This window comes from Asterias rubens, chromosome 6 (assembly GCF_902459465.1).
Source record: "Asterias rubens chromosome 6, eAstRub1.3, whole genome shotgun sequence".
In the NCBI taxonomy this organism is placed as follows: domain Eukaryota; kingdom Metazoa; phylum Echinodermata; class Asteroidea; order Forcipulatida; family Asteriidae; genus Asterias; species Asterias rubens.
Window position 1 is genome coordinate 8,017,918 of NC_047067.1, and position 24,812 is coordinate 8,042,729.

A 24,812-nucleotide genomic window follows, 5' to 3' on the forward strand; every position below is an offset into this window, starting at 1 on the left:
GCTTGATATTTCTAGTGTGTCACTCGCGAGCGGTCTGGTAAACTGGAGTTAAGGCTCTAATGTTTCTGATCAGCAAAGTGTTGTTTCAAGACCTCGTCTAGACACTCGTGTCCTTAAGTGAGACACTTCCATCATCCATTTACAGTTGTTTTGACAAAATGGCTGTTAAGGGCTCATCAGTTTTCTTAAAACAATGTTCACATACAGGTCTCACTGAAATGTATAGTGCACAATACGCAAGCTCCAGACTGTTACAATAAGAGTGGGTTCTGGACTGCTCTCAGGACTGCTCTAAAAAAGAAATAGGATATACCAAATGGAAGTTCCAGACAATTTATCTAGGAACACTAACCGTAGAGTTCTCTTGCGATGTCATTGAGTTTCTGCAGTCTGGCCTTCTGGGGTTTGTCTCCTTTCTCTAAGAACTCATCCACCTCATCCATCAGCTGGTGGGCTTCTTCCTCAGTCTGGCAGAGGGGGACCCTACGACCGATGGCCAATAGTATCTCATTACCCTTGTTCTGCCACTCCACGGTCTACATGATATGAGAAAGACAGAAAAATCTTAATAAAAAATCTACAATTCTACAAATCTACAAAAAGTTTGTTGCGGTACCCGCTGCCAAAACATAGGATTCGAACTGCCTCTAGCTACCGGGCAACCTCGGTAGTCTAGTTGGTAAGACACTGCTCTAGAATTGCAAGGGTCGTGGGTTCCACCCGAGTAACATGCCTGTGATATTTTTTCACAGAGCTAACACACATCGGTGTATGGGTAAAAACCAAAATTAATAGTCTTCCAGAGGTTTTTTAACAGGCTGAAATGTCAGAACAATTCAAAACCCAGGTGAAAACATGTCCGTTAACTTTGTACCACTGTTAATTTTCCCTTCACAGCGCTTATGGCCCTCACGATGATACTATGCGCTAGATGTTTTAAAAAAAATTTTTTTTTATTATTGTTATTATTATTATGTAAATGCAGATAGAAACATCTTTGAACCAAGACCAAACAACAAGATGAAATACGAAACCTTTTGGAGGCGTCACTCACCGTTTTATACAACCTTTGGAACTCAATTGCCAGTAGGAGTTTCTCTCGATGGTCATCCATGTCTACATTCAGCGTATTCCACTGCCTGCTCAACTGATCCATGTCATGTCGGATGGTAGGAGACTCTGGGGGATTCTGCCTCAGGATGACGTTAGCCGAGCTGATGAACGACTTGAGTTCATGCTCTACAGGCTGTGAAGTCAATAAAGTCAAGATTTGGTTTTCAAATATGAACGTTTGCCAAGAATACTGCTCACTTTTGGTGATCACCGCTATAAACAAGTTTTACCTTGGGGCTGCGACTCTCAAATGTTTGCATGATATTTGGCCCTCAGAAATCAAAGTAAAAACAGGTTAAAGGGCTGATCTGTATTTTATTACAATTTTCGAGATTTTCCCGAGGGCAACAAAATCGGAAATCAGACTAAAGGAGAAAGAATATCATGCCTGCAAATGATATTGATTGTAATAAGTATATTAGGTTTATTGAGTGTCATATCATATATTTTATAATAAAACAATCCAAACAATTTTTTAGGCTATTTGACAGCAATTTTTGTGATTTTTCTAAAGGCCCAAAAAACAGAAATCAGACTTAAGTAGGAAGCATATCATGCCTGCATACTCACCTCAACCTGTGCCCTCCAGTCGTCAAATCTACGGAGGTTGACAATCGCTGCTTCCTCAGTGTCCCCATAGTCACCCTGCATACCTTTCAGGTCCTTCTGAGCTTGGGAAAGGGTCTTGGTAAGCTGTGACAGACACCATGAACAAAAATGGTTGTCAAGGTTATTTGATTAGTGTCAGTCAAAAACAATTTAACTTAACTCTAGTTGTCACTGTGCAATCTGTTTAACTAGATGATTTTGTGGTTTGATGTTCAGAGATTAGTTACTTGCAATTATTTATAAAGTTATGGTTACAAAAATCTCAAAACCAGAACATTTTAAAGAATATTTGATTTCTGATATTTGTTCAATGTAACATCAATGAAAGTGCATTGTCCATCAGTTGCTTCATTTTGAAGCCCCATATATTTTGCAAACCTTTGGATAATTCCCAGTGAAAATACAATTGCTATTTAATTCAGACATTTACTCTGATGATGGAATCATCTTTGAATCTGAATCTTAGGCCCTGTCTTAACCAAGTGCCTTCAGTAAGGCTGTGACCTTTTGGCTGTAGCGACAACATTAAAGACTAGGCCTTTCCAGCAATCCAGCTGTAGCTACTGCCAGAGCCATCACTACAGACCCCTTACCTCAGATTTATGGAGTTGCAGTTCAGAGAGACCCTTGGAGTTGTCAAGCTTTCTCTTCTGTTGTTCCAGATTGGTGAACAGTCGATCTTTCCTCATGCCGGTCTTGTGGAGGGCCAGCTCAATGTCAGCCTTGGAGACAAACACTGGATCCTGGATACAGATTTCAAAGCAGTATAATTAGCCTTCAAATAAAGACTCTCTGGGTCACAAGCTTCGTCAATTTTAATAAAATTCAACTCCAATGTGTAGCAAATCCCAATCCAAAAAATTCAAACGAAATTTGGGGGCAGATAGAAATACAAACTTGAACTTACAATCTTCTGGATTCCGACGATCACGCCTTCTCCCTTCTGTACCACCTTGTCGAACTTGTCATCTACATCTTTCTTCTGGTCTTCCAACCTCTTCAGACGGATGCTTGCCTCCGAGACCTTCGTAGGAGTGAAAGGAACTTGCAGCTCCTTCTCTGCATCATCCATGGTTTTATTCAACTGCAAGGCAATCAAGAGTTTGCATATTGATAACTGAACTGTCCAAATCGCGAAGTGTTCAACAGCTTAAAGTGGTCGTCTCACACAAAAAAAGAGTAAAACTAATAAACTGAGGTTGAGATTGAAGGGACATGAACAATCTTGAAAATAGATAGAAAGTCCCTCTTTGAGTAGAGATCAGGCATGATATTTGGTCTAAAGAAAAAAGGCTGACCTACTTGTACACAAGTTTTGGAAGAATTTTCAGGCTACTTAATAGTTTTTAAAAATCAGTTTTTTCCATAGGTCGAACAAACTGGAAATCAGACTAAAGTAGGAAGAATACCAGGCCTGAGAGATACATGTAAAGCCACAATATTTCAAAATGTTAAATTGTAGAGGTTTACATATTCTCTACATCATTTCAATTAAGTATTTGATGGTTTATTTCATAGCAATGCCTAGTCTTTCATCTCTGTGATGGCAATTTCACATCTTTACAGGAAGTATGTGAGGTGCCGGGAGACCGAGGACAAATCCTGATAAATCACGTGCCTGAAGTAAAGGTAAAGATGTTGACTGCTGGATTGACAGAGCTGCCAACATTTGCATCTTGCAATCAGGGACATTTTGTACAACAAATCGGGAGTTGATGAGAATTATTTTCAATATAATATGGAAAGAATTTCCATATTCAGGGAGATTGTCAAAAAAAATCATCAGAACATCGAAAGATTGGTATATTTTGGGGAGGTTTCTGCAAAATCAGGGAGGGTTGGCCGCTCTGGATTGAGTCAAAAAAATCATTCTGTCATCAAATTTGAATTTTAAAAATTACTGCAGTGTAAAAAGAAGCACGTCTAGAAAAAACCAAATTTACCTTGTTGTCATCATCATAGAAGCCCACAGTCATCCTTAGCAGTGTACGGTATTTCCCAGTTCGGTCCAAGAAGTGATGATACAGTTTAGAGAGGTCATCCATAAGATGTTCCCGACCGCCCTTCGTATTCCCCTTCTGGCCCAGGGAGTCGGCCGTCTTGATGCAATCTTGCAGCTCATCACCAACTCTCTAAATTAATGATCAAGGATGGATAGTTAGTCCTTCAGAAGTCCTACCAGTCACTTGTGACTTGAACCAAATAATTATGACTGAAGGCCATTGCAAAAGGCAGCAAAAGTCAAATTTAAAACCACGCAGTCAAATAAGGTCCTCTTACAATTTGTCAATGTTTCCATGTCAAGGTACCATCACTAAAGAAATAAAAAATATCTTGTTTACGTACATGTAGCATCTTACTTTCCCAAAAAGTTTTTACATGAGGAAACAAAATTACAAAATCTGCCACAGGTTTTGCAACTCGACTTTCACTGGACCAGAATGTTTTCCACCAGACATAAAATTTGTCCTCTTTCTTCATTTTTGCTGTACTTGCATGTGAAGGTTTTGAGTTGGAAAGCATGTGGTTAAATAGTTAAAGGTGTCCACTTACAAAATGCTAGACAGCAGGACTTGTTACGTTGTAGAATTATTTGCCAGAACTACTGAACAATGGGCAGTGGGGGTTTTGATCTCTGTAATAATCTCCTCTGTTACATAAAGAGCCAGTGGTATTTCTCTGCATATCCTTTACTGAGCTATAGTCATGGAGAGGGGACCGAACTTGACTGGTGATCAACTTACCTTTGCGATGTCTTCAAACTCATCCAATCTTCCGTGCAGTCCCTTTGCATCCTTTGGGTTTCTGCTAAGATCAGAGGCGACTTGTGGGTAGTACTCAGCCTCCGTCCTATGAGCCTTGTCCATGGTCTAAGAGGTTTGGAAAGATCAATCCAACAATAGTTGTTGACAGCAGCTATGTAAATGTCTGACAATTTTATACAGCTCACACACACACAAAAATGCTTAGCACAGAAACATTTTACTTAGCATGAACAGGTTACCAGGCAAAATACCTAAATGTTTCTCCAAATGCTATCAACTATCGCAAGCTGCTGTAGGCCTCTAACCAATAGTTTTTATTGCTGTTAACTTTAAGAGTAATTACCAAACTAATACCTTCCATTTAAGGGATATGTTTCACTATACCTGTCTGGCATCTTGTACAAATTTCTGCCACTTGGTCAGGAAGAGTTGTCCTGAGCTGAGGCGTTTGGTCAGCATGTCATACAGGCTGCTCAGATGATTCTTACGCTCATCAAAACTCCTCAGAACGTTGGAGACGTACATCTTGGAGGATGTGATGTCCAGTTCAGGATCGTTTCTTATCTGGAGGATGCAGGGGACAATATTATATAGTTTTAAGTAAAGCAAAGTCCAATAACTGTTAATGAGAAATATATCATACAATAAGAGATTGTCACTTAGTCTTTTTGTTGAAATACCTCAAGTGTTATCTAGATGACAGATTTTGTTTGGTTGTTGTCTCTGTCTGGTTGCTGTTGTTTCCATTTTGGGTTTTCTTTTTCTTCCAATTGGGTTTCAGTGCTCGTGTTTGAAATTCAGGAGAATTCAAATATCTTTTGCACTTAGTGTTGTATAAATGCAGGTCTTCATGTATGGAACTAAACAATTTTGTTGGTTTTCTTCATGCATTGAAGTTTTTACAATTTTGATGGGAATTCCGTTCAATTTCTAGCAGACAAATATGAATATTTAATTATGCTAGATGTTATTTTTAAAAGAGATCCCAAAAAAAAACTTGAGAGAAAGAAACATCTTAAAGGTGTCAATGACTGAGAAAATTGAGAGAGAGTTAAAGCTGCGATGAGATTTGTTGAATAAGAACATTCCTGAAAATTGCTTGCGCCCAGAACCTTTCAGATGTTACAGTTCAGGAGGTTTATAGTATCGGTACATCACCAAAAATACAAAACAACTACAGGTTTGAACACAATGTGGACTATTTCCTTTTCTGTTTAGTGACTGCTTTATTTCTTTCAAGAAGATTCAAATGCTCAAGGAGATTTTAAAAAACCTTGAGAATTCAGGACAAATTCTGAGAAACCTGAAGGGGAATACTCACGGATGAGGCCTCAGAGATGAAGTTGTCCCCAGTCTGTTTGAGTTGAGTGTGTATCTCAATAAGGATTCCCCATTTCTCTTGCATAGTCTGTACCGTCTTAGCGGGAATGTCCGGGGCATCCATACTGATGTAACAGTTCAACTGCTCCTCCATGTTCTCCATCGAGTTAGTCAACTGTAAAAAAAAAAAAAAAAAACGTTAATGGCCTGACCATTCAACCCTCAGAGTAAAGTAAAACTGATAAAGTAAAAATTATACACTTTAAGATTCTATGTTTGTCATTGGTCAGTTCAATCACCAAAGCGAACATATTAGATTTGTTTTGAAACTAAAAGTAAACCGAGAAACAGACATACTGAATAATTTTAAATCAAACACTTAATATGCCGTGCATAAGCCAAAATTTCCCACTAACCCCTGAAATAAGCTTGACGTAAGCGCAGACTTCCCTGCTTCTGCAAACGCCGATTTGCTTACGGTAAGCAGAGCCATGAAATTGGGCCCTTATCTCTTTATGAAATTCAGCCTAAAAACGAACCTGCTTGGTGAGTTTATGGAACTTGATGAGTATCTGAATACAGTGCAGACGTTTGTCTACGCACACGGTCACGCCAGACCAGTGCTGCTGGAGTTTATCACAGCGATTCTGCAGAGCGTTGATCTGGTCGCGATCATGAAGGGTCGGGAACAACTGGGCAGATGTCTTGAAGACTGTGTCAACTTGCTTCGTCCGGTCCTGTAAATGGTACAAAATGAAAATAAAGTCTTTAACCCTTTTGATGCACAGATTATATAAATGACTTTAAAAATAAAAAATAGACAGACACAAAAAATTAACCCAATTATTCACTTTTCCAACGACCTCTCTTGACCTACCAGTATATCATTCATGAGCCTCTGATGACCGTCCTGAAAGTCCATACTGGTCTGGAGCTGATCGCCCATGTCAGTACAGGCCGATAGGAAGGTATCGGCCACATTGACCAGCCACTTAACGATGACGGCGTAGTTCTCATCAAAGGTGACCTGGAGTGAGGATCGATGCTGGGCCTCCGGGCTGCATTCTGACTGCAGATGCTCGGACTGAGACTGAATGAATGCAAAACAAAAATAGCCTTTTTATTGCAGAAGTTCGTGATTCTTTAATATTTATTTATTGGTGTTTAATTTGGACTGTTAAGCCTGGTTCATACTTCCTGCGAATGCGAAGCGAATGTTGACGTCACAAATTCGCAACGAATAACTCGCAGCATTTCAATTCTGCTAAAATCACTTGCGAATATTTATGTCATATTTGTTGAGAAAAAAATTAATTGTGTATGTGTTTGGAGTTTATCGCTCAGTGAGCGTTTGATTCATTTTTCTTTTTGCATCGATGCCATGCAAAAATGGGTTATCATTTTTTCACTATTTTCTCCTGACCCAGATGGCTAATCGATCTCAAACTTCTACAGGTTTGTCAGTTTATGTATATGGTGGATTACATATAGTACTTACACTAACAGCAACTGTTTGGTTAGCAAAAATCAATTCTGTAATGTTCCTTTAAGTGTTTAATAGTTATTTGGGGAGGGCTAGTTTCTCTCAAGTGCAATTTCAATTTGTCAAGGGTATTTATAAGTAATTTGGTCAACAGATTAAAACCAAACAAAACCTACCTCAAGCAGATCCACTTTGTCCTTGATGCCCTTTGACCCCGGAACCCCTTTGCCGACCCTTTCCAGAAGCGTATGCCCTTCCTGGATGACTGGTTCCGATATCTCAGCCACTGCGTTACCGAGCTGGGCAAAGCGTGCTGCTTTACTGTGCGGCTCATCGGGAAGCTTACCCGGGCTCAGCTGAATCTCAACCTGTGAAAGGTAAGTCTGGGCCTGAAGTCAAAATTAAAAATAAACAAGTTTTGAATTATTTGAAAGAGGTGATTTAGCAAAATAAAATTCCCTCTGAGAAAAAAAAAGAGTGAGCCAGGTCTTCACTTGTTTTAATATGTTTACCGTAAGAACTTATCCAAGGTTTGTGTTTATCCCCTACACCAATGTTTGATAACACTGTGTACAAAAAATGCCCCTGAAATCAGAAAAAGAAAGCATTCCGATATTTTTTTAATTAATCTAGTCCTGAAGGAAAAATTAAAAATAAATTTTTGGGTCGAACAAAGAAAAATTTATATGAGCAGGATTTAAACAAACGACCTCTGTTTCTAGCCCTATGTTTGTGGTTGCCTATTTTGTCCATAGCTTCGTTTGGGTGCCAGTTTATTATTTAACATTTGGAAAAAAAAACTAAAAACTCACAAGTTCAGCGTTCTTGTAAAAGTCCAGAGTGGCCTGTAGTAAGCGCCCTCTGTTGGCCAGACGGCGCATGTAGTCATCACAGAGCGTCTCAATTGCCCTCGTCTGGCTGCGGAGGTGGTCTGTATGCTCGGGATTGGAGTGAGAGATCTGCTCAGCGGTCTGTCGTAAGCGATGCACGTTGTTTTGCATGTCCTGTCCAGGGTAATATCCGCAACAAAATTAGTGTTAGGACAGGCAAATTATTACTCATAATAATAAAAATAATAATAATAGTGAATCCTGATATAGTGCTTTTATCTCAGTGTTGCTCAAGGCGCTTCAACATTCAATATTTTCCTGCAAGGTATGGGGGACTACGATTGAATCATGACACATACTCTTTTTATGAGCTCTATATAAGAAGTCACCATTGTTTGATTTTGCAAAAATATGTTCAGTTTTTGAGGGTGTGCAGAAAATATCAACAAATGTCTGCAAGTGAATCAAGGCTTTAGTTTCAAATACTGAAATGTCAACTCACCTGTGCAGATGTCTCAAAGTTAAGATGTTCCTTCAAGAGCCGCTCAGTCGACGGTGCATCCTCCCCTACGTCCTTTCTCTTTAGATACTCCTCTCCCCTCGTCTTGAACCAATCCGAGATCTGAGGCAGAATTATGGGACACACAGATTGGGTTAAACATGCCGAGTTCTAAATCTGAGGTCTCAAAATCAAATTCGTGGAAAATTTCTTCTTTCTCGAAAACTATGGCACTTCAAAGGGAGCCGTTTCTCAAAATGTTTTATACCATCAACCTCTCCCCATTACTCGTCACCAAGAAAGGTTTTATGCTAATAATTATTTTGAGCAATTACCAATAGTGTCCACTGCCAGACCTAACATTTCAACTAGTCTATTCTATCATTATACGCAACCAAATACCTGCTACGTCAAACAAACAAAAACACTGATTGAGTACCTGATTAACCTCCTGGTCAATCTCACTCAGAGCGATGTACTGCTCCAGCCGCCTCCTCTGTTTATTCCAGAGTTCCTCCAGCCCCTTCCGTCTCTCCTGTAGATCCTCCAAGACATTCTGGATGCCTAGGGAGGAGTCCTTGGTGGCTGCCTTGTCTCCTGGGGAGGCATCTTTACTCATCTCATGGAGGTGTTCCAAGAGATCCTTGCCCAGGTTCATGGTATGCATAGAGGAGGTCAAGACATCTGGCAAAGTTTGAGAAATAAGACATTCTTATATTTTGTATCTCGAATATGATTGGAGCCCCGATTTTATAGAGCTGCTTTAAAGCACAAAAGTTTTTCTTAGCAGAAAAAGGTTACCAGCCAAACTACTATGTCACTATGTGAAATTTGTGACTGGTATCCTGCCCATTTCTGCTTAGCAGTCAACTGTTAAGCAATATTTTCTGCTTAAGCATCTCTGTGAAATTGGGCCCAGATATTTTGGGTTTTCAGCTACTTTGATTCTGACTCAACACTTTCATGTGTAAATTCATGTATGAATAAGAATTGCTTCAAAAACACAACTGTAAAACTTCACAAATATTGAAACTGATTTTACTGTTACTTTTTGAAGGATTCCCTACTAGATTTTGTTCAAACTTTTACTTTTCTGGACAACATCATATTGGTTAACAAAAATGTGTAGCTTTCGATAAAGACTCTGCTAGGGTTGAAATGTCAGCCCAATAATAAAATTGTTAATTTTTCTCCTTTAGGGTGTTCAATTTAAACTAAACTTGCACATACCTTTTCTGGCCTCATGATGATCCTGCATGAGTTTGTCTGCAGCGGGTATACTAGCAGGAAGGTCTGGGTTGCGGAACAGGGCGTTGGCCTTGTCAAGTTTATCGGAAAACTACGGGAGAAAGCAAGGTTCAAAAATGTGAATTTAGTTTCATTGAGAGGAAATGGACCCTGCAGTGTTAACTTTTTTTTCTTTTTTCTTTTTTGCCCTTCAAAGTTCACATAGAATTTTTTTTTTATTTAGTCATATTTCAATAACTTCAAAAAACAGTTAACTAAACAAACTTTAAAACGGCAGATTTCAGTTGTAACTGTAAACACAAAAGTTAAGGAAATGTGTTGTTTGCATACTGACAATTTTGCATGGTCTTTCACTATTTTCTCCCAAATTTTCACAGGTTTGTTATTTCATGGTTGATCACACAAAACATAAACACTGTGACTATTCTGACAGCTCTACCAATCCTGTATAAACTTTTTCAATAACAACAGGGATGTGATGGGGAAAAAAACTGAACTAAGAACACAAAGCGCGAAAGCTTGCAAGCTTACATACATCTATACCATGGCTTTGAAAGCACCACTCTACACTCTAGGGATTTCCATGTGGTTTTATCTTCATTATCCTATGAATTTCATCTTAGTTATAAAATACCTACAGATAAACAAATTATAAAAAAAATTGTGGGGTTTAAAAGAAACAGATTTACGATTAGAAACGGAAAAATAACCCTGTAGTAGAGAGAAAGACTTATACCTCGGCAGCATTTTGATGGAAGGCCACAGCCTGATCTAAGAGTTGTCTCCTCTCCTCCAGCTGTAGATTAAGATCCTTCCAAGCCTCACCAAGGGACTGGGCCATGGCCTCGTAGACATCTTCATAGAACTGCTGGGTGGACACTAGGAAGTCTGCTTGGGTTAACAAGCTATTCACATGCTGCTGCTTGGCCTGTGAAAGACAAAAAGGGGATGTCAATTTCAAAATGCAGGCTTATATGGCTTAGAGCTGCATAGCTAATATGCTATTTAATTTTTTTTTTACAAGAAATGTGAGCTTGCTTCGTTGAGATAAAAAGTTCTGGGCCAGAAAATGATGTTAGACTACCGTCCATTGACCAACCAGTCCACTCCCAATATAAACCATCAACAAACACACAACATGAACCATGGCCATTTCCTTCATAGAAAAAATATTGTTCATGAAAAATAGGCCTTGCACCTAAGATCTCCTTGGCCTTGTCAATTTTGAGGGAACCCTACATCAACCAACCAACATCGTCCCAATATAAAGAAAAGTTTGAAACCAAATCAGAAAGAAACTATAAAGACAGCACAACACTTTGAGATAGAGATGTCAACCCACTGGCTCTTCTCTCAGCTAAACACATTACACAAGTAGGTAGTTACAAGGTGTTACCAATTATAGGACAACTCCAACATTGCAAAGCTTCCAATTCACCAACATGAACAACAACAAAAACAACTCCATAAACTGTTTTTACTTGCTACTTAACATCTTTATGAGTCTCCAAATATATCATTTGATACAAGTTCTCAGGGATCGCTACAATGTACATTCCCAAACCAAGGGTTATAAAAATGTATACAAGGTCTACTTGCGTCAATCCTTTATCTGACAAAAAAATAACTCTCACTTCACATCAACATCTAAAAGTTTCTTCTTTCATCACCCTTGTACAACAACCCTACATGGTTCCAGGACGAAATCCATAAACAAAGTTTTATTTTTGTACAGAGTAAAAGTCCACATATCTCCAATTGCCTATGCGGTATCATCGAATTCATGACAGTTTTTTTCTGTCATTTAATGACACACGCTTAACATAGTTAGAGTTTTGTAAGTCTGCTTGAAAAAAACAAGTTTATTAAAGCCAAATTATTAAAGCCAAATGAATGTTCAGAATATTTAAAACATCAAAATTTCTTTCCAAAGTTTTCTTAGACTTCCTTCTATTAGCTAAGCTGTTAATGGGAGACTTTTGGACGGTCCTTTTTCACAGTTCTTGCCAGTAGTGCGCTCGCTCAGACCTATGCACCCAATACTGAGCATGTGCGTGCATGTTCAAAACCACAACAAAACTAGACTTGATGACAAGTTGTTAGGCGCTGCCTATTTGTCTGCCGTTCATGCAACAGTCACAGTGCGATTATACACATGCAATGGTCGTAGGTAGCGCATAATTGCGACTGACTCACACACACATACTGGGATCGAGGGTGTGTGTACCGTCCCCGTAACTTCACCGCGCTCCAACTGCACCGCGCTTAACAATTACTGTCTTGACTTAAAGACTACAACAAAACTTGCTTTTGAACCGAGTCTACATGTTTGCATGTGATGCCACATCTATGCTAATTAGACACCCATGACCCCAGCAGATTGAACACAAAAAAATTCTCAGCATAACCCAGACTGGTTTATCAATTCCCAGTTCCTTCAGCATTGTGAAGGGTCTACTACAGATAAGAGGTCACCGACTTATCCAAACTCAGAGATTGTGATAAAGTGTAGACAATCATTCTCTCAGACATAATGAATATTCTCTTAACCCGACCTGCATGCCCTTGGACCTGTATCGAATTCTTGATATGTATTAGTGTGTTTGGAGTAACAGGTGGGTAGCTGTCAGAGTGTGTGAGTGTAAACTTGTTCGCATACAATGTGTCAGATTTATTGTACAAAAATACGTGTATGGAGGCCTCCTACAAATTCTGCTGGAGCAGAAAATATTGCTTAACACTAGTTTCTGCTTAACAAAAATTAGCAGAGTACCAGTCACACATGGCACATGCAACACAGTAGTTTGGCTGGTAACCTTATTCTGGTTAGTACATTTTTGGTATATTTTTTTTTTCAGGATACCAAAACCGAGGGGATTACATGTACCAAGCCTAAATCTAGATGGATCTTAAGGGAATACTTTCTAGTCGATATTTATGGCCCAGGAGGAGGGCTTCAGTGATTATTAATGACCAGATGAAACCCCAAAAGGACCAGTTTCCATCCATCTTCCTGTTAGTTTCAGTTTCTATGTTTAGAGTTAATTCCCGAGTGGTTGCACTTATTGTGTTACTTTTGGCTCTCTATATCACCCTGGAATTTCTTCTCAATGACATCCTTTCCCTTTTTCTATAATATTTCACAGCTAACAAACGTCAGAAGTTTATCACTGTGTGAAAACCCAATTCCACTGGAAAAAGAGTACTTTACTTTCTGGGTATGCATCATAGAGGCAAAATGGTTTTGTTTAGTGTTTAGTGTTTTTAAAACTAACTTCTAAGGACACTAAAAGTATGCATTTTGACGCTATAAGATGGCAGTTTCATTACACAGTTCATACAACAAAATTCATAAGAGCTGAAAATGTCAACCAAAAGTATGATTTTTGGCATTAAGATGGAAAGCAACAGTCTTACGACACAACATAACAAATCTCAATGTGGGGTTTGAAGTTTTCACCCAAAAGTATGCGTTGCGGCATTAACAGTCTTTTTAACTGCTTTGTTATTCTACCTGACATGCAACTGCTGACATGTGTACATACCAAAGAAATTCTCTTTTAGGCAATAAAGCAGTGTGCATTTTGGCAATTCTCAATCAACCCAACCCTAAGGTCATAAGGTTGCTCAAAGGCAGAGAGTAAACTTGCAAGATATTCAAGTTTTGCTTTCTTGCTGTTATTTTAGCAGATAGAATCAGTCCATTAGACATTGAACATTTCATGTTTGATTTTTGAGAGTGTGATTTGTAATAATTTATGAGTAGCCCAAGGGATAGAGAGCTCAGGTAGTTAGTGATAACGATGCAATAAACTCAATCATAGTTGGGTTGGATTTTACTTGAGAAACCTCCCACTGCATACCACACCTATGACCAAATTGTATAGAAAAAAGAAAAAAAAAATTTGCAAGTAAAAATCCATAGTTTGGGTTTGACATCAGAATAAGATACACAGCTCATGTACATGTATCATGTCAGAGTCATTTGTTGAAATGCTTGGGACTTCATAAACATACAAAGATAACTTCCGACTGCTATAGTAATATGCCAATCAAAATTAATTTATTTTAAGTGTCAATGTCAGTGCTCAAAACATGAAAACATCCATAGTCATCCATTGGTGTTGTTGCTACCGCCTTACCCCTCCTTTTTAATGTAAAAATTGTCTGACTCGCCTGTCGCTGTTGTCAATTTAAAGGTCGGAAAGTGAAAGGTTCACAAGTCAATTTGCTAAAAGAAGAGTTTTTAAAAAGTCTGAACTGAAAACAAAAGACGTTTTTTCAAAGTCAGAAAGTCTGAATTATGCCAAAAGAATCTCATCCTTGAAATGGAGAACCATGATCTTTTGGCTAAAATAATAAGGTAAACAATGCCATAAAACTTGGCCCAGCCAAGACGGCCATTTTGGCATGCAGTTTCCTGCCAACCCTTTGCTATAACGCCAGAACTAAATTAAATCTTTTAAGTCAATAAGAATCCTGGCGCCTTCTATCGGATCTCATTTTAAAATCAACAACCCAAAAAGTTTTATAAAAACAACTGTGAAGGGACACGAGGGAATCATTTGATACATTTTAGTGCATTCACATCACATGCTTTGGTCCTGCTCAAGCTTGCTTAAAGGTACATGTAAGTTTGTGACAGAAAACATATATTGTACACAACATGTAATTCAGTTTATCGCATACATACACATTGTACCTTCCCCCATACTCTGATTAATTTTCCTACAGAAAGCACCCAGTATACAGTGGTTATTGGCTTAATTATTACATCTATGTACATGTATGCAAGAAACCTTTGAAAGTTTCATTGGACGTGCTTATGCTCAAAATGTTCAGCATACAATTATTTTTTATTGATTTTATTCCTCAAACAACCAAATCTATACTCAAAATTCTTGAAGGTGAACACATTTCAAATGGTTGTTTGGTATAAATACCCAATCTAATTATAATAAAACAGATTGAAAAGTAGAATTTACTATGAAAAAAGTTCCAAATTTTAACTATGTCCTGCAACCAGTGGAACTTTCCATCAAAATATATTTCTGCATCAATATATTCATCTTTAAACAACTTACAAATATTTTTAATCCAATTTTCCTGGAATCAAGGAAAGTTTGGAAAAGAAGTAAAACTGTAAAAACACTAAAATAAATGTTTATTTGCTACCTTTTGGGATTCAAAACAGTTTTGTCATTTTCTTTTCTGACAATCAAACCCCAAACTTATAATCTGATGTATTTTGAGCATAGCATTTTATTTTCCCTTGTAACGCATGGAAACTATATAATGTCAAAAGTCTGAAGTTTTGTTCATTTATATCTATCCAACATCTTCAGAACCTCCACCATCTCTTTAATCCCGTGTATTTTTATCCCGTGCAGCATTTTTAGCGGATGAATCTTGCTGAAACCCAGTTTCTCTCAGTGGTGCGCTTTGAAAACAAACCGTCCAAGCATTCCTAGCCAATGGGAAATGCTTTACATTCCAACGGCATCAGTTTTAAACTTCAGCATCGGCTGGAACCTGAGAGAGCTATGGACATGATCTACTGCCTAAATAGCTTTCTATAATTGTAACTGAAGGATCACAGGATACGAGAGAATAATTTATCACCATCATTTTCAAAGATTCTGGTTTGCCTTCTCCTCTTTTATGATTTATCATCAGCAGGTTTTCGTTCTATTTTTTCAAAGGTATGCTTGACAGTATGGAAAGCTTCCTTAAAGGCAGTGGACACTATTGGTAATTACTCAAAATAATTATAAGCATAAAAACCTTACTTTTAACGAGTAGGCCTAATGGGGAGCTGTTGAAAGTATAAAACATTGTGAGAAACGACTCCCTCTGAAGTAACGTAGTTTTCGAGAAAGAAGTAATTTTCCCGGAATTTGATTTTGAGACCTCATAATTAGATTTTGAGGTCTTGAAATCAAGCATCTGAAAGCACACAACTTTGTGTGACAAGGGTGTTTTTTCTGTCATTATTATCTCGCAAGTTTGACGACCAATTGAGCTCAATTTTCACAGGTTTGTTATTTTATGCATATGTTGAGATCCACCAAGTGAGAAGACTGGTCTTTGACAATTACCAATAGTGTCCAGTGCCTTTAATGCAATTACTTTATTGGTCAAGTTCCCTGAGGGGAAAGTGTGAAATTATCACAAGACCGGATCAATAGCAAATATCTTGTTATCTTGTGTTTATTGTGGCTCAATTCAACTTGTATAAACCACAAGCTATTCTTAGTCTGGTTTTGCATAACTGTTTATTTTAACATTCTTTCAAAGGGTCAAATGTTGAATATGGTACAGGCCTCATACTTTGTTCTTGTCAGGGCAACGCAATGGGTCAAAGGGCACCTCTATGGAAAAAAGATCATTTCAAAGGGGCACCAAGGCAACGGCCAGGGGCTTGGAGGTGACTGCCTCCATTGCCTCTGGCATAAAGCTGCTTTTATATGAAAATATTCTGCTTAGCAGAAATGAGCAGGATACCGGTCACAAATTGCACATGTAACATGGCAGTTTGGCTGGTAACCTTTTTAAGCACAATTTTGTTGTTCTAAGGTACCTTTTGTGCTTAAGCAGCTCTATAAAAATTAGGCCCGCTGGTGAACAGTCATTTGTAGTTGTACAACAAATTCATTTGTACTTTGAAAACAACAAAAATTTGACCCAGAAACTTAACTGCTCAATCAAATCGTTCATCTTGAAATACAAAACTCTATTGGCAGCAGATACGCATAATTCACATGAAGCTATGACCACTCTCCTAACATCTGCCAAATAGATTGAGGGATTACTGAGCTTACAGTGAATTCATATTGAAACTTAAAAAAGACTGTGCTGCAAACAACAAGCTTTAAAGGCACTGGACACTATTACTCAAAATAATCGTTAGCATAAAAACTTACTTGGTAACAAGCAATGGACAGCTGTTGATAGTATAAAACATTGTAAGAAACGGCTCCCTCTGAAGTGAGTCTGTGACGTATTTTTTTCAGAGAGAGGTAATTTATCAATCAAATGTTAAAATACTTCAGACCTGAAGCCTTTTATTATGCATCTGAAATCACACAACATTGTGCAACAAGGGTGTTTTTTCGTTCATTATTCTCTTGCCACTCCGCTGACCACTTGAGTAAAAATTCCCACAGATTTGTTATTTTATGCATATGTTGGGATAAACCAAGTGAGAATACTGGTCTTTGACAATTACCAAAGGTGTCAATGCCTTTAACCATTCTCAGCTGGCCACCCAAGACAAGTCATTTTCGTCATTAAAACCCTCCATCTGACTGATCATTCAATGTCTTGCAAATGAAATTCTTTTTGTATTATTGTGGTATGATTTAAATTAACTCAAAATGCACTAACGTCAGCCAATAATGTTACCATCTGGCGAATGAATGCTCCAAGAGTTATAACCACATTGTATTGTATACAGTCACTCCATCATGTGAACTAAAAACCTGTCACTTGTTTGGTTTGTTGCGGTCCATCTCAAAGTGTGATGACATATTATGTTGACATGTCTTCTTCGAAAAGATCAGCGCAGAAAATGCTCAGCCTGAATGACTCAGGTCAGAGTTTTCGTCAGCTTGGCAAGATAGTTTAAGTTTTGCACAACACTAATCAGGGCTCAAATGTTACACTGGACAACAGGCCCGACGCAAGTGATTTTAGCGTCGGTCCAGCAAACTCATGACTGAACAAGCCCGGCAATCTGGGGTTTTTTGTTTTTGTTTTCATTTCAAAAGTAATATATCGCTGTGTAATATCTTGAACAGAAACCAAATATGTTAAAATGTTGACTTTAAGTCCAATAGACACCTTCCCATTTTAGTGAGTAATAAAAAAATACATCATACTCATGAAGAAAATGAGGTCAAACTTCTCTTACATGACATGGTGCGCTTGTTAAAAAAATCCCAAGTTAAAGTACATGTTGTGAATAATGTTTTTCTCATTTTGATTCTTGTCATGTACAATTATTTATGGTCCAGTAATCATTTTGTGATACATGTACATGTACTTGTACACAAATTCCTGTGGTCTTGTGGAGTGTTCCCCAAAAATATCAAGCTTAACCAATAAACTTTTTTGCTTACACAATACATGCACAGATCAGCTCTCTATTTCTGGGCTGCCAAGCACAACAAATTGCAGAAAACAGTTTTGCTTAAAAACCCATACAAAAAATAAAAAACAACCAGCAAAAAATAAGATGCGAATGAAACTCCTTTACAATGGGTTCTCAACTGGATTTCAAAACAATATGTAAAGAGAAGAAGCATATACAGGCAGTCTACATCGAAAGTGACATAAGAATCATCAGACGTCTTTACACAGCTGTAATATCTCCTGACAGGGTCAATCTTTCTGTACTTTCTTGGCGACTGCTCAAGCAATTAAGATCCGTGTGACCTAATAATCATTAACTTCTCATTCATATTTCAGAACAATTTTTTATCTAACAGTGATAAATGAGGAATGTCATCTACAAATCGTATCGAGGACTTTAAAACATCATCCTGCACTTTGATGCAGTAAAAAAAGAGATTATCAAACCTCATCTTCGTCCTTGGAAACATTCTTCTGTAAAGAAGGTGACTGGGATGATTGTGAATAGTTTTAAGTTTTACTGTTATAGAGCCATCTAATAATAATTAGTGTTATCTTGATGGGTTTGTGTGTGAACTGGATCTCAAGATAAATAATAATAAACCAAACAAAAATTAACAATAAAAAAGTCAACAAATAAATAAGTTTACAAGTTATTTGATTGTTTGTTGTTGTATTGTAATTATTATTATGTTTGCATATCCGCTCAAATCATTTGCATATCAACATGCAATTCAGGAGTAGAGGCCACACACATATAAAAGCTTATGTGTAGGGAGAACATTGACTTTTAAACTACTTTGTATTTCAGTACATTAGTAGGCTTTCAGATCCTCTGCAAAAGTTGAATTTACTTGTTTTCAATCTTAGCAAACCTAATGTTCCACTGAACAACCTCTCCAGGAAAGCAAACGTAGCTCCACATACCTTGCGGGAAAAAATACTGAGCACTTTGATACACCCCTTGGGATGTGATATAAAAGCGCTATTATTAATCTTAGGGTGGTGGGGGCTGAACACATACCGCTAGTTGTTTGAGCATTTCATTATGCTGTTGTCGGAGCTGCAGAGCTTCTTCAAGGTTTTGGCCAACGTCGGTCATCTTTGGGTTCATCTCCTCCACCTTTACACGAATCCATTCTGTGGACTGCAAGATAAAACATATAATCGCGATAAAAAAATCTGAAAATAAAATTAGTTGTTGCAAACTGCTTACCAACCAAAAGGACCTATGGTATAGATGCAAACAAAGTTAATGGCCTGACAATTTGACCCACGCGGAGTCTTTCTCAAAGAAAGACTTGAAGAGAAAGACTCTGCTAGGGTCGAAAAGCCAGGCAATTAACTATTTTATACCCAATTGATAGTGTTCAGTAGCTGGTGTCGGAACTCTCTGGTGGTGAAGTCTTTTCTAAAACAGAGCAGCTTTTAGGTTCAAGTCTAAAACATTACTCTCCTAAAAAGATTAGCTGCTCAGCAGAATTAAACAATGCTTTCAAAACAATAAACTCAGCCAAAACCTATGGAACCAGCCACAACATGAAGGTACATCTAAAGAACATCTTAGCACCTGTACTCACTATTTTCTATTTCTGCTAAGCGAAATCATCCTAGTGTTTAGCCAATTATTATATTTAAAAGTCTGATCGTGGCCCCTGACCAAGAAGCCGATCCCTTAACAGAATGTCAAGTACAATAATATTCTGCCATGGATTGACCGGCACGCGCTTCACAATTTACTCCCACTGGCACCTCAATGGGTGAAGAATGCGAGAGCCAATTTTAGTTTGGACCCCTACTGGCAAAACAACAGCATGCAATGCTTAGGAAGTTAATGGAATAACGAGGCATAACCTAGAAAGACAGAAATCTCAAAAACTTTTCCTGTTGCTATAAGACCTATTTCATGTTTTCTTAAAACGCACTTATCAGAAAATAGTATATATAAAAGTACTCTCAAAAATATATAAATTGTTGTTAATCAAATCTAATTTTTTTGTCATCCTCAGTTTGGGTGCTTGAAATAATTTGATATAATTTGATATATATCTATGTAGGAGTGATGAAAGTTTCTACCAGAGCTGAATGGTCATTTCTACTGCACAATTTTATCACTTACTTGATTTGTAAGAAAAAATAAGGCGCAAAACACAAAAAGTTTGACCCCAACATTCTACAAAATAACTATATAAAACTTATCGTCGTATAAAAACTAGTTCAGGGACATGAATAACTTTGATTCTTTTGAGATCATTAGCATTTTTTTTTGCGAAAAATTTCAGAGATTTTTTTTTTCAGTATACACATTCACAGACAGTAAAACTTAACAAATACGCAAATTATTACTATATTCAACCTTCTTCTCTCAACTGAGTATCAAACAACATGTACGTATCATGTCCAATCAAAAGCAGAAACCAAGGACCAAGTGAAAAAAATTCTTTCGAATTGGCCCTGATCAAGTATACATGCACAAATATGGGCCTTTAAGAAAGTCCCCACCTATGTCATGACCAGAATCACACCTTACAGCATTACAAAACAAAACCACATGCGTCCCGTCAAGTTGTGATTTTTTATAATAACTTCATACACAGCGCCGGACAGACGGATGGCCGGACGGAGAAGCAAAACCCAAACTCAAAATGAATTTCAAGACCAGAGAGAACCCTGTTGAGCTACAAGGCTGAAACTGGATCCGATCCGAAGTGAGGGAAATTAAATGCCAGACTCGGGGATATGGCGAAAGGAATGAAGAAGAGACGCAAAGCTGGAGGGATGAGGGACGACACAGCATCAGGTCCTATAGAGGAAGGTCCTGGGGGATGCAGTAAGGGAGAAATCTACTGATGGGGATAGTTAACAAGGACATGAAGCTTTAGCTTCAGGAGTTGGTGTCAGTGAACCATAGTGAATAAGAGATCCAAGGTTTTGGTCGTCAACTCCTGCAGTTATTTTCAGGGATGGCTGAAAATCAAGGCAAACAATTTTTTTGAGATGTTTCAGAACATAAAAGTTGTACAGCACAGAAAAATTTCTCTTGATATAATTCATACACGTAGGTCCCTAAAACTGAACAAACGGCAGGTAACTTTTGTCTGACCCCACACTGACTTGGTGGAGAATAATATTCAGCTAAGCAGCTAATTCCTGCTTAGCAGCTCAGTGAGCCTAGTACAAAAATTGCATAATAAACACACTGATGGCATACACAAACACTGTAAAATATAGCTGTGTACATAGTGTAACTTGTGTAATAATACAGAACATTTACAATGTATTTTCACCTGCTTTCACTGTCTATCATGTGAGCACAGCTGTTTGAACTAGGGCGACAAGAATAGATTGAACAAAAAGTTTTTTATAACTAAGGAGGAGAACTATGAATCAATTTTCTTTTAGGCGTGAATTTATTTGTTTTTTAATTCTATTTTGTATTCAGCTTTTTGTTTTTATTTTTTTTTACTACAGTTGACAATTAAAATGTACTGATTAACCTTGTGTAATTTATTTGTTTCTTGTTTTTAAACTACTTCTTGGGGGGGGGGGGGAGACACATTTTTCTAATTCTCAATGCAGTAGAATGTGTATGTGGGCTTACATTTAGCCTACAGTGTAGTTCTAAAGTTCACACAAAACAGGTCAACAGGGATACAGTTTACGTCCACAACTAAATAACAAATAGTTTGGGTACGTTACTCTTGTACAGCAAGAAGTTTAGACGAAGTGTTCAAAACTAAAAAATTAGCCAGCCCTTTCCCACGAGAATATTGGACCGATTTCTGGCAGCAAGAACGAGCTAATCAGCAGTTACATTTTATGACCAAAGCCCAACAGATTTTATGAGATCATGAGAGCTGTTCAAGTGTCATGATTTCTTACCCATGAAATGTGTACCAACAGATAATGTTTTGGTTTTAGGGTCGGTTTTTTTTTTGGGGGGGGGGGTGGTGACCTTTCACTTTTAGCACTTGAGTAATGTTGACTACCAGCTAGTAATGGAATAAATAGTCCCTGATCCTTCAACTTGTCACGTTTATTATCATTTCTGATAAGCCCTCGCCGTCGCATTCCTTAGATACCATTATGAGAATTTTATTGCATATCAGACCAAAGTGATTGATACACAAACCAGCAGAGCTTTGGAACCAACTCCTCTGAGCCAAACAGATATTCAGTAAGTGTATTCAAGGTTTGCTAAGCAGAAATGGATTTACAAACCAAAAGAATGTAGGGCCTACATGAAATGTGTATGACTGGTTCCCAATGCTAATTTATGCTTGGTAGATAAATTTACAAAATTGGTTCCTTGTCTCTCTAAGACTGCTTGATGAATGTGTCTCAAAGAACATTGAATACCAATTTGACAAACATGTAATTTTTACTCCCTGACTGATCCATAAATAGTATAAATTCTGTACTAGGGAAAGTAGAGATTTAGAAATCTGTTGGTAATTTTTTGCAAGTCCATTCATGACATTCAGTTGTTTCCTACTGTTCCTCATGTGAAATGATTGACAATTCACTTCTCTCCAAGAATATTAACAGCAGCATGTTTATGGACAAAAAATACAAGTATGTCATTGTCATCCATGCCAATTATGTTAGTATGATTTGTTTAGGTCCTAGCTAGCAAGTTAGTGCACAGAGGCTATGGCCCCTGATAATATTGGCCTTGGTACCGCTTTTAAAGTTTCCCCAATAGAAATTCCCTTTGCAAAATTAAAAATGGACTTGCTCTCTCAAAGATGAAATTCCAGGACGGAAGGTCTTGAAAGTAGAGGGTTGGACTTTAAATCCCAAAAGCGTTGCACTGCTGGTTTCAAATAAAGAAGTAACTGAAACACTACATGAAGGCACATCAGTGAGGAGTTTGAACGTGTATGAAATAGTTTCTAATAGAATACCTCACTTTACATCCTACAGCCTGAACCCCCAGGATAATATTTCAGCTCAGGAATGACAAAGATCAACAAAATTATTGTCAATATAATCTAAGAATCCTTTAGAACTAAGTTTACACAACAAGAGAAACTGCTTGAACCAACAGAATTGACAACTGGGGCCACTTTCAGCACCTAAATTTGCTTAGCATGAAATTTTGGCCTCGATAAAAACGGAATTACCAACCAAATTTCCACGAGGTTTTGAGGATAAACAAACAACAGCTGAATACAAGTAACAAGCAATATGCAAAAAATGGAAATGTGGTTGGTAATTCTGTTTTTATCAAGGAAGAAATTTCATGCTAAGCAAATTTGTGTGCTTAGCAGCGCTATGAAATTGGGCCCTGGTCTTGCTGGTAATGCAGACTTCTTGGTATTGTGACGTCATGACCTTGGTAGTAATGTATACACTGTACACGTATATCACTTATCAAGCTAGGAAAGGTCACCTAAAGGTATACAATTATCTCACATCTCAAATCTCACTGGGCAAAAATGTACTTGTAATCATTTAAAGTTGTCATTATTCAAACCTAAACAGGACACATTGTTAAGAAACAACTCCAGCTCCCAAAACACATTCAAACAACACGATCGGTTAGAAAAGCTAAAAAAAGCTAAGAAAGGTCACCTAAGGTATACAACTATATCTCACATCTTACATCTCACTATAGGCAACTGTACAATGCATTTGAAGTTGTAAATATTCAAACCTTAAAACAACACATTTTTTAGAAACAATGCCAGCTCCTAACACACATTTTCCAACAACACGATCGATTTTACTAGATGTTAAGTTTGCATCGGGGATACACTGTAGATAATGTTCGATTTGGATTCATTACCCATGATAATAATAATAATAATAATAATAATAATAATAATAATAATTATGTACAACGACGTGTGTTAGCACTGTTAATTCAGTACTTTCCTGAGTGCTAACACACATCGGTGTATGGGTAAAACCAAAATTAGTACGATCGATTTTGTTTAGTGTAAAACTTACTCTGAGCACTGCCAGAACAATACGGTTATTACCGGATTGTACGGCAACAGTGCTGACAGCGGTCACAGGTAACTTCGTTGCCATGTTAACGTGTAATTTCCCTCATCCAGTAAAAAACAAAACCAGGACTCCACAACACACTGCACAAAATCGGCACCACACACTATTACATCATTACGACTCCATCCCTATACAACTGACTGAAATTAGGACGCAGGGGGATGTTAATAAAAGAGGCCCGGGTTCTGACGGTTACTGCCCACTGAGTTTCGGACTCGGATGCATGTACACTGTAGTTTTTAGGTTCAGTCGCCTCGGTACCTTGCTGAGATACTAAGCAGTGGCACACGCCAGTCAACCCGGCTGCCCCTGGCTGCCTAGCAGGGAGGCCTCACCATATTTAGCTAGACCGGTGCTGTGGTGTTTGTGATTGGCTGGTTGGTGAGGGTACAGTATAGTAGGAGGGCTGGATGTTGTGGTAGTGATGAGCATCACTGACTGTTAATAGTGTAGCAACGATACTCTAGTCATGTACATGTTATATTGAGATAGCTTCTTCCAAAGAAGTTACTACATACTGATTCAGGTACACATTCATGAATCATATATTATACATGTAGTAGAATGGTTATAGCTTTTTGTTTACATGAAATGTGTGCACAATATTATCCAAACACTGTACTCAATTCACATTGTGGACTTATCCTATAGGCCTATGTAATCTCCCTACATGTACAACAATGATGATATCAAGGAGAAAGGACCAGATATACAAATCCAAAAGTTTGCAAATTAAATATATAAGCTTGAAGGTTGGGGTTCGGTACAGTAGGAGGGCTGGATGTTGTGGCAGTGAG

At 37.9% G+C, this 24,812-nt stretch overlaps 1 protein-coding gene across 1 annotated transcript in view; it reads right to left on the reverse strand.

Moving 5' to 3' along the window:
- LOC117291325 (titin-like) overlaps positions 1–24,812 on the reverse strand; it is a gene marked incomplete at its 3' end in the record, with an annotated part of 251,619 nt that overhangs the window by 176,254 nt on the left and 50,553 nt on the right. Inside the window, exons 22-39 of the mRNA XM_033772967.1 lie at positions 19,025–19,147; positions 10,604–10,795; positions 9,850–9,958; positions 9,059–9,303; positions 8,623–8,742; positions 8,103–8,294; positions 7,467–7,679; positions 6,685–6,897; positions 6,347–6,544; positions 5,809–5,982; positions 4,872–5,051; positions 4,467–4,592; positions 3,666–3,854; positions 2,630–2,806; positions 2,316–2,465; positions 1,684–1,806; positions 1,055–1,246; positions 353–536 (exon numbers count right to left, since the gene is read on the reverse strand). Of these exons, the coding sequence (XP_033628858.1) occupies positions 353–536; positions 1,055–1,246; positions 1,684–1,806; positions 2,316–2,465; positions 2,630–2,806; positions 3,666–3,854; positions 4,467–4,592; positions 4,872–5,051; positions 5,809–5,982; positions 6,347–6,544; positions 6,685–6,897; positions 7,467–7,679; positions 8,103–8,294; positions 8,623–8,742; positions 9,059–9,303; positions 9,850–9,958; positions 10,604–10,795; positions 19,025–19,147 (3,100 nt within the window). The remainder of the gene's footprint in view (positions 1–352; positions 537–1,054; positions 1,247–1,683; positions 1,807–2,315; positions 2,466–2,629; positions 2,807–3,665; positions 3,855–4,466; positions 4,593–4,871; positions 5,052–5,808; positions 5,983–6,346; positions 6,545–6,684; positions 6,898–7,466; positions 7,680–8,102; positions 8,295–8,622; positions 8,743–9,058; positions 9,304–9,849; positions 9,959–10,603; positions 10,796–19,024; positions 19,148–24,812) is intronic.